The sequence below is a fragment of the Bison bison genome, unplaced genomic scaffold (assembly GCF_000754665.1).
Source record: "Bison bison bison isolate TAMUID 2011002044 unplaced genomic scaffold, Bison_UMD1.0 scf7180017864115, whole genome shotgun sequence".
Taxonomy (NCBI): Eukaryota; Metazoa; Chordata; class Mammalia; order Artiodactyla; family Bovidae; genus Bison; species Bison bison.
In genome coordinates, this window is record NW_011494687.1 from 1,441,588 (window position 1) to 1,451,905 (window position 10,318).

The following is a 10,318-nucleotide window of genomic DNA, read 5'->3' on the forward strand; positions in this document are numbered from 1 at the left end:
ACACAGAGAGCAAGGGTCTCTGGAAGCACTGGGACATCAGGGGAATTCCTGCCCTGATCACAGTAGGTGCTCAGTAAGCATTAGCAAAGACATAAGACCGGGATCCAGAAGTAACTCCCACTCACCTCCATTAGAGGGTGGGGGAAAGGGATCTGGGCTGGGGGACCTGGCAGGTGGCAAAGGATAGAGGGTAGTGACTCTATAGGAGGGGACAGAGGGAAGACGGCAGGGAGGTTTCTGGTGAGGGAGATGCTACATGTCCCCAGGGAAGGGTCCGGGCCCTGCCTCTCCCTTACAGACCTCTCCTTGTTTGTCCATCCTTGTGTTAATCCTGGGATCCCAGGTCACACGATAATCTCCAGAAAGACACATTAGCCCCGCACTTCTGCAGACAAAGGGATGACCTCACTTGCTTCTTTAAATCCTCCTCAGGTGTTCCCACTCACCTCTACACCTCCGTGAGGTCTCCTAACTCTTCCTCTCAGAGACACACACCCACTGCTGTCCAAGGCCTTGTTCAAAATCACTGGGCCTAGGTAAATGTCTAAATTTTTATTTTAGGGGAATATAATCAATGGAAATTTAAGATTTCAAGACAAAACAAGAATTGGTTTCTGTGTTCTCTGTCAGGATCTCCACTGATGACACCACTTTCCAGCCAAGATTGGCTGAGTTAGCACCTAGGCTGACGTGTCAGGCTGGTGGTCACCCCTCACACACATCCCTGATTACAAGTATCTTTAGGAAAGAAGGGCCTTTATCTCTCATGTGCATTGCAGTGGGAGGGGGACACTGGCCAGGGCCAAGGCACACCTGGAAGAGGCGGACAGGGGCAGAAGATGCAGGGGTCTGGACCCTCCTGGCTGCTCAACCCTCCCCTTAAGTATGGATTCCTCAGGGTGGCAGGAGGGCCATAAGGCTCAGAGCCTTGAGAGGCTGATGAAGGAACAGGACACAGATAAAAGCTACTGATCTCAGTTTCTCACTACAAAACATGTTTCTTCCTTCTATCCTCGAGTCCTAAGTAATGTCCCAAAAGGAGACTGGGGAGGAGATGGGAGTGAGGTGGAAAGGTGTCCTGGTGACATGAAAACTCCACTCTCCACTATATTTCCCTCCCCCGATGCATCCTCTCCCCATTCTGTACGCAACTACCCCCTACAATGCACCCCAGTCTTGGGTTACAGGGCCTTAGCAGGCCTGGGGTTTCTCCAGTACACCATGAGATCCACCAGGAAGCTGGGCAGGTAGCTCATGGGAAGGTAGATGAACTTGGCATCCCAGCCAGGTGAGTATCGGGTGCGGGGGTGGCAGGCAGTCAGGGCGTGCTCCATGCAGTTGGTCACCAAGGACAGATCCTGGCAGCTGGTTGTCTCCAACAAGTTGGCTGATTTCATGACTGTCCAGAATGAGAAAGAATCCAGACATATTTCCACCTCTGTCCATTCTGACTTAGGGATCAACTTATGGATCAATGTTCTTAAGAATCCCTAGGCCACCTAACCTGAATCAACCTACATTCTCAAATGAGTGCCCCATTCTTACACCAGGAGCAATAGTTCCACATGAAGTAACCTCTAATTCTTTTCCTGAGAATATCAGGACTACATAAACTGCAGGTGTCTACAAACAATAAATCCGAGGACGTGAAAACCAGCTGTTCTAATGCCAGCTTGCCATGACTACACAGGGTCTTCCCTCTCTGGCTTCAGTTTCCTCCCAAAATAAAAAGGGGTTCAGGGAGACAGTGGTCCCCATGTCTACCAAGCCTGGAGACTTTCCCTAGATCACCAGGTGATTACATGGAACCCTGGGGACAGAACCCATGTCCCCACTGTGTGGGTGACTCAGAGCCTGGAGGATGGACACGATACTGAAGGAAGTGCTAATGACTGACCCAGGCTTCCAGACAAGAGTTTACCTCTCCCAAGCTCCCTTTACTTCCCAAGGTCCACAGATCACTCACGGTTAGCCATGAACTTCTCTCCATAGAGTTCCTTGATCTCTGGGCTGGCCTGATTCCATGATGCCTGGAAGCCCTGAGAAACTGCCTTAGGGCTGGTCACAGTGGTCTTAAAATAACCAGGCTCGATCATAACCACCTTCACCCCAAAGTAGGAGAGCTCCCTCCTGCAAGGCAAACAGGCAGAGGGGCAAGGACTTCAGAGGTCTTCCAACATAAACACAAAAACACACCAAAAATTGTAAGATGACAAGAAAGACTGCAGTGGGATAAGCAGAAAACTCTGGGAGGTTGTGAAGTACAGAAAGCCAAAGGAGAAATCTAATGATGCTGTTATTCTGAATAGAGTTTGAATATTTTTCCTAATATTTTGTACACATGTGCCTACACCTCTAAATCCTACCAGCTGTGTTCCAAGGTACCGCTTAAGTACCATCTCTTCATATTTCCCTCACATCCAATTGATCACCAAATTTTCTATATTTTATCTGCTCTATACTCCTCAATTTCCTCTCTTCCTCTCCTAACAGATCTACTTCCTGGCCATCTATCAGCTGGATTGTTCTAACTATCCCCTAAATATCATCTCTTTACCTGAGTACACCCTTCCCCCACATTGGAGCTATCTTCAGCCCAGCATAAGTTAGGGTTTCTACTGCTGATATGATTAATTGGTTCCCTTGATTAATTGCTTCCATAAGGTTACACTGCTTACAAGGTTGCCCCTACCTAATATTATAGCAGCAATATATGTGGAACATGCTGTAGCCAATTATATCAGTGACAATTCTGCCTCACTTTCAGACTGTGGGACATCATCCAGGCAAAGTAAGTTCATGCCAACTCTACAGTCATGGAGCCCATCCTGATATCACGAACTTAGGAAGGAGCTTCCCAAGGAATGCCTGGTAAAGTAAGACAGGCAATTACAGAAAAAAGAGCTCTAGTCAATGATGAAAGGAATACTGTGAAAGGCTCCCCCAGAAGCACAGAAGCAGGAGGACCAAGGTGGGCAGTCTGTCCCAGGCCATTACCTGAGGGAGTCTGAGAAGGCCTCCACGCCATACTTAGACATGCAATAGCCTCCACCAAGGAGGGCCACCCGGCCCATGATGCTGGAAACATTGACCACACGGCCCCTTGCCTTCCGCACCAGGGGCAGCACACTCAGGGTCACATCAATCACCCCCAACAGGTTCACGTCCAGAATCTTCATGAAGTCCTGTTTGGTCAGCCACTCATTGGGTGCAGTGGGCGTGGAGATGCCAGCATTATTCACCAGACCCCAGAGCCCTGGGAACAGTGAAGGCAAGAGAGCAACACTGTGCCGAGTCTAGCAATGTGGACCCTGTCATGGTGCCAAGTCACCTTCCGACCTGGGAGGACTTTAGGAGAGAGGCCGCAGTGGGAGTGAATAGAGCAGAGACTACCATGCTCCTGGGGGTTTAGGGAGACCAGACCCAGTGAAGAGTGGGAGGACAGAAGGCCAGCCTCCCTCCTGACTCAGTCTTCACACCCCACCCAGTGCCTGGTGACAAGGAACCGGGTGACAAGGAACCACAGTTTATGAATGCAGGTATTGAGCTTCAGGAGATCTAGTGTGCCTATGGTCTGGAATTTGAGAATGAAATTTTGAATGTTCACAATCCATATTGCTTTTGCAGACATAAATATTCCTCTGACTTTTCAGATTTTCTGACAGAGTGCTCAATAGCTAGTATGAAGGAAAAAGAGGAAAACAGAGAGAAATAATGAGGAATGGAGGGAAAGAGAGGAAGGAAGGAGAAAACAGATAAAAGACAAAAATAAAAAGATGAATGAAGGTTAAAGGCAGATTGGTTGAGGAAAAGAGATCTGAAGTCCCAGGTTTGGGGGAACTGGTTGAGAGGTGTGGTATTGACCTGTAGGGCCTGGCTTTGAAGCACCTGCATCAATATTGAGTCATATTCATACAAAAATTTGGGAATTCAGTGGGTAGGTTTTCAGGAGAAGCCATGTTTCTCCAAATTGGAATTACATGTTTTCCCAGAAATCTCTACCTTCTCCCTCCCACAAGAGGCCACTCTGGACCCAGTTCCCTCAGATCACAGGTTGCCCAGCTTCATAGAAACCTGTCTGTGAGACACAAAGACATATCAAGAACTTAAAGACTTATCAACTAACAGAACTCAGGGCAGAACAGAAGGGTTCAGGGCAGTTGGGAACAGGATGTCAGAATGAACACACAGAATTAGTCCCTCCACTGCTCAGCACTAAGCCTGCCCTTGTAGAAATGGATATTCCTCATTATTTGACCAAAGATCAAATTAATAGCCATGATTAGAGCTTAGGGAATTGGGTAGAAAGAAGTTTACCCAGACATCATTTATGCTCAATGCAATGAATAAAATATGGGAACCAATTACATTCATACCATGAGGTAATTTTCATGAAGTAGAGCTATTCTAAAGAATATACTATTCTCAATCATTATTTATTAATTTTTGAACACATTTTTGTTACCTGTAAAATTGTTCACTTTCTTTCACTGGAAAATTAGGAAATAGACTATGTCCAAATTGTAATATCATGTATGTCAAAATGTTATCAGCACTTATCTGTGGGTGGTAGGATTTAGGGTGATTTGGTTCTCATCCACATACTTTCCCCACTGTCCACCGTGTCATGTTTTAAATCTGTATTTAGATAAATTAAAGTTCTTTCCTTCTCCCATAAAACACAGGTACAACTATAGTACCACAAAGAGACACATCACACGTGGAGAACAACAAACAGAAAAAAGAGAATGTGACCCCACTGTAGCTTTCAGGCCTTCCTTAGACAACTCCTGAGAGTTCAGTGTCAGCACCAAAAATGAGTGACATTAAACCTCTAGCAGCCTGGCTATGGGTCACCAGCAAGACCGTGTTCAGGTGCTGAGAACACAGCCCAGCTCCAGCCCTGCTCCCAGCCACCCATGCAGCCTTCCAGCCAGAGTTCCCCCTCTCCACCCCTCCTCCAGAAATTCCACCCTGATTACCTTGCTCACACAACAGTAAGAAAGCCAGACTTTCGCTGAGAGAGGAGGGGACACCAGACAGGTAGTCTGCAAGGACACAGTGTCATCAGGGAAATCTCTCCCCCAAACTACAGAAGCTAGGTCAGGAGGTGGGGGTATGGGGTGGCAGAGGTTTGGCTAGTCAGCTGGGTGAGGTGAAGAAGACAGGTGGGACTTCAAATCACAGAAACAGCTTGGAATGTTCCCCAGGGAGCTGCCAACCAGTGTCCCCTCACACAGAGAGAAGAAATAAACAAACAAGAAATCTGGGTGTTACCTCTGTCCCCGACACGCTCTTTCACCCACTCGGTGGCCGCAGCAACGCTGTCTGTCTTGGTGACATCCAGGATCACCGTCTGCAGCCTGTCTGATGTCTGGTTCCTCAGTTGCTCAGCCCCCTTCTCTGTCAGACATGCAGCCAGGACCCTCAAGCCTTTCAGGTCCAGCTGCCTGGCCAGCAGGTTCCCGAAGCCCGAGTCACAGCCTGTGATGAAGACGAACTTGTCCTGGAGGTGGCTCACCACCTGCCTCTCCCGGTACCAGCGTAGGAGGTAGTACAGGCCCACGAGGACCACCAGGTACAGCCACATGGCCTTTTATGGGACAGACACACACAGCCTGGGGTGAAATAGAGTCTGGCTAGTGATCAGGTAGGAGAAATTAAGAACACACAGGATTATTGTTGGCAAGCCAGGGTCCAAGCTCTCTCGCTTGGAATTCTCAAGATTGTCCTGCTCACCTTCTTCAGTGAGTATGACTGACTCTAAACCCAATACGTGCTCTTTGGTACACTTAACCCAATTCTAATAGATGTCAATGCATTTACGACACAGTCTCTTAGGGATGACAATAGGTTCCCAACCACCTCTGTCCTGTCCTCTCACTCCTCCCTGTTTGCCTCTGCCCGCCTCTCTCCCCACCCCATACATTGGACCCGCAATGGCACGGTTCCATGGCTCACGACTATCTTCTTCCTTTTGTCCCTTTCAAGTCTGGGACCTGAGTCTCCCAGATCTAAAGAATATTCTTCAGGGGGAATATACTTAGATTCACAAAACACATGGCTTCAAAACCCAGTTCGTCTGCCAACTAGCTGTGCGGCTTAGACTCTGACCTGGTTTCCTCCTCTGGCTCAGCTCACAGAATTCCCTCCTAAAAGACTAAATACCCTCAGCTTCTCTAGGATTAGAAGGAGAAGGCAAAAGAAAATAAGATCTCACCTGGTTCCCTGGACCAGAAAGTGTTCAGAAGAACAGTGGGGGTGTCTGAGGCACTACGAGGAAACAGGAAGGGGATGAGGGGACACAGGTAATGGTGAGATTTCTCCCAGACACTGGGATGGGTCTTGGAAGGACTCACACAAAGTTGCTCTAACAGTTGTTCCCCTTTTACTCTGTGCAGATGCTCTGCCTACAGACCTGTGTGCCCAGCTCCATTGGCCTCTCCCTTCTGTGCTCAGCCCCTGCCCATCCCAGCACCACATCCAGAATCCTGACCAATCAGACACTGAGAAGAGACTGATTTGAACTGTGGCAAACATTAACTGGAGTTCTAACTCTGGCAAGCAGGGAGATCTATAAATCACAATGATGGAAAGGAATAATTGCAGTTTGTGTTAGGGTAACAGTGGAGAGGAGGAGGAAGCTGACCCCTCAGGAGACTAAAGAAAGGACCTGAGACTGGACCTCAGAACAGCTGTGCATGGAGGAGTTCAGGGGGAGGTGGAGGATACCATCCAGTAACAGGGGTGGACCACCAGGATCGTGGGGCTGGAAAGAAGGACAGGGACAGAAGGAGCCAGGGTCAATGCCCTGGACATCTCCTCACCGTCCACATTTATCACACCTATAACTCCAAGTGAGGAAAGAAAACGGACGCTGGGATGAAGGAGAGGCTTCCCCAAGGACACAGAGGCTCAGATGCTCCTGGAATCCACCTCAGCAGCCAACAAACAGAGAGGAGATGACAGATTAGCCTTTACTGGTCATTTCCACCTGCAGGGAGCTGACTGTCATCCTGAAAGGGGTTGTCCCTCAGATGGGAGTCAGCAGCAGTAATGGAAAAGACAGTCCTGCAGAAACCAGCCTGTGTGTGCTTCCCGGGTCACCAGCAGGACCCTCCTACAGGGCTCCCCAAAGGGTGAGACAGAAGAAGGCCAGGATGTAGGATGGTGCCCCGGAAACTGTCAGGAAGCTGGGAGGACATGCAAGTCTTATACAAACACTAACCCTGCTAAGGGAGAAGGTTGTGGTTTCTTTATTGAAAGAAATGAGATTTTTTTTTTTCTCAATAACCACGAATCCCACCACCATAGCTTCCCAAGGGGCCATTCAACAGACACAATCCAGCCTTCACCCCATTTGCTTCTTTTTTGTGAATCTGAGTGTAATGTGATGACTCCCTGGGGTCTCAGAAGCTTCAGACAACATTCTGGGTGGGAACAGCCACAGGAAAGTCAAGAGAGAGGAAAGAAGGAGTCTGGGTGACACTCACTCACCTGAGAGCTGCAAGGGGCAGAACAAGAAATCTCCAAGATGTGAACCCTGCTGGGAGACTCACTGACATAAATCTCTGCAGGAAGTCCTACAAGGGACAGCTGCCCTTTGTACTAAGGCAGCACATGTCTGAGCTTCCTGTTAATTGGATAGATGAGGCTCGCCCCCTGCTGACGCCCTGCAGGGTGTCATGAGATGCACTTGTCAAGAGTCAGGGCCACAAACAATTCTCCATCCACCCAGGAAGGGTCCTGTGAAGAAGGGAAGGCATCTGTAACAACGGGAGGTGGTAGGACTGGAGTGAGAGTTAATTGTGCAATTTATTTCCAGCTCCACATGGATGCAGTCCCACTACCTGGAGACATAACACTGCCTTCCAGTGCTGAGTTTCCGCAGTTGAGGATTGGGAATGGGGAGTTACTGACCACATTCAACTCACAGTGGGCCAGGATGGCCTAAGGAAAAAGTGACCACAGCTTCCTATGGCATTATTGTGGATGTTCATAGCATGGGTTCCTGCCCCTGCACATATCCATTAGACCAGACCCGCTTCCCTCCCCAAGGAAGGCGGCCAGGAAAGAGGAGAAACAGGGCTCTGCCCCGAGGGTCCAGGCTGAGGATGTGCACTGGTGTTCATTGCACTTCCTTTTAATGCACCTGCTGTTCTGCCTTGTCTGAACTGGGGCCCTTGAGTCACAGTCCACTCTGTCCACCATGACATCCATCTCATTGCAGCCGTTGCCCGCCCTCCCCGGCCCCTGTGTAGGCTCAGCAAGGAGGGTCATGAGGTTTAACATCTCAAGCTCTCTACAAGCTGAAGAGGATTCCTGAGGGTTAGTCCCAAGGTCCTGAACACATGCCTTCAAGTTATAAAGCGAATCAATGATTATTTAATTTCAGTTGGTCTGATATGTCTGGCATTCTGTGTGTTGTGTATGTGTGTGTGTAAATAACAATATGAAAACTGGAGTCTTCAGATCAAGCATGAAGTTCTAGGCCTGCATCTGAGTAAGGGACATGGAGTGACGTGAGGGCCTGACACCACAGCCTTGAAGGACTCAGAGACTCTTGAGAATCTCCTGATCATGCTGACTCTTCAGAATTCCCCTGTCTGACACCAAGCACTCAGAACTCAGACACTTCAAACCTATCCTCTCTCTGCTGTCCTCCCCTAGTAATGCCCTGGCCATCTCTCCTCTAGGAACATCACCCTGCCTGTGGACACAACTCCTACACATTTAGAAGCGACCTCTCACTGAAGCCCCAGAGTCTCTTGCCCACAGCTGTGATGCAGTAGCTCCCTTGATTAGTTACTTCATGGGAATCCCTGCCCCCACCATCACCACAGGGCTCCTGGAACCTGTATGTAGCAGTTAAGTACACGGAAGGACTGCACACTCAAATCATTTCAGTTCCAATTCTGCCTCCAAAACTGTGTGACTGTGGGCCCTCATGCAGGCAGGAGTATGTTCAATCAAACTCCTTAGTCCTAGACCCAACTGGACACCAAATAGATAAAAAGTTTCTTCCCAGTGAAAGACCTACACAGAGCAAGAGAGAGAGACTTGGAAGGAACAGTTTCCAGAGAGAGGAAACCCCTGAAGAACAGTGCCCTGCAAGCACAGAAGCAGGAGGACAGAGAGGACATCTATTCAGGCCATTACCTGAGGGAGTCTGAGAAGGTCTCCACACTGTACTTGGACATGAAGTAGCTTCCAAGGTTCACCCATCCCATGACACTGGAGACATTGACCACATGGCCCTCTCACCTTCCACACCAGGGGCAGCAGACTCAGGATCACCTCCATCACCCCCTAATAGGTCTACATACAGAATCTTCATGAAGTATCAGCCACCCATTCGGTGGGGTGGATGTGGAGTTGCCGGCATTACTCACCAGACCCCAGAGTCCTGGGAAGATTGAGGGTGAGAGGGCAACAGTGTGCTGGGCCCAGGAAACAGAACCCAGCTGTGATGCCAAATTCCTTCCAACTCAGGGAGGACTTAGGACAGAGGTTGCAGGGGGAATGGCTGGAACAGAGACCACCATGATCCAGCTGGTTTGGGGAGCATTAGACCCTGGACCCTGTGAGCAGTGGGAGGACAGAAGGTGTGCCTCCCTCTTGACTCAGTTTTCACAGCACAGCCCACTGCCTGGTGACAAGAAACTAGCACCCCAGGGTTGATGAAAGCAAGGATGGACAAAATGAAATAAGATGGATCCATAGTCAGGAAGTCAGTGTGAGAAACTTCATAGTCCCCATTGTCTTCCTGGACATTATAAATATCCCATTACATATTCAGATTCTCAAACAGCTTCAGGATGATGGCCCTGGGCTTGAAATACTCTGATCAACACTAAACTACATTCCTGAAGGAATCTGAGGAATTCCTTCAAGGGGTAGTGTTTCAGAGGGAGGCAGACATGCCTGTATTAACCACCATCACCCAAACTGGAATTTACACTTTGCACTAGGAAAGTCCACCCTCCCTCCAACCATAGGAAGCCAGTCAGTCCCCAGTTCCCTCCCTCAAGTGCTGATCAGTCCCCTCCATTCACAGGTTGCCCAGCTTCATGGAAACCTGTCTAGGAGAAACAAAGATGAATACCAAGAATTTAAAGATGTACCAAATAACAGAACTCAGGGCAGAAGAGCAGGGTCAGGGCAGTTGGGTACAGGGTGTCAGAATTATTAACACACATAATTAGTCCCTCCGATGCTCAGCAACAAGTCTGCCCTTGTAGGAATGTTCATCTTCCAGCCATATTTGACCAAATATCAATTTAATATACATGACTAGAGAGTAAGGAATTGGATAGAA

General features: G+C 48.7%; 1 protein-coding gene across 18 annotated transcripts; it reads right to left on the reverse strand.

Annotated features, from left to right (window-relative positions):
* Positions 1-537: 537 nt before the first annotated feature.
* LOC104988100 (retinol dehydrogenase 16-like) lies at positions 538-7,605 on the reverse strand. Of its 18 annotated transcripts, none has more exons than XM_010839282.1 (7): positions 7,498-7,605; positions 6,221-6,273; positions 5,278-5,484; positions 4,983-5,048; positions 2,998-3,256; positions 1,967-2,130; positions 538-1,399 (listed from the first exon to the last, which is right to left on the reverse strand). In XM_010839282.1, the coding sequence occupies exons 1-7, from the start codon at positions 7,563-7,565 to the stop codon at positions 1,182-1,184; spliced, it is 1,035 nt and encodes a 344-aa protein (XP_010837584.1). In that variant the 5' UTR covers positions 7,566-7,605; the 3' UTR covers positions 538-1,181. The 18 variants fall into 18 exon arrangements, with proteins under 18 accessions (XP_010837584.1, XP_010837590.1, XP_010837595.1 ...); XM_010839288.1 differs by having other exon boundaries at positions 5,278-5,618; positions 7,498-7,549; XM_010839293.1 differs by having other exon boundaries at positions 5,278-5,593; positions 7,498-7,536.
* Positions 7,606-10,318: the final 2,713 nt, after the last annotated feature.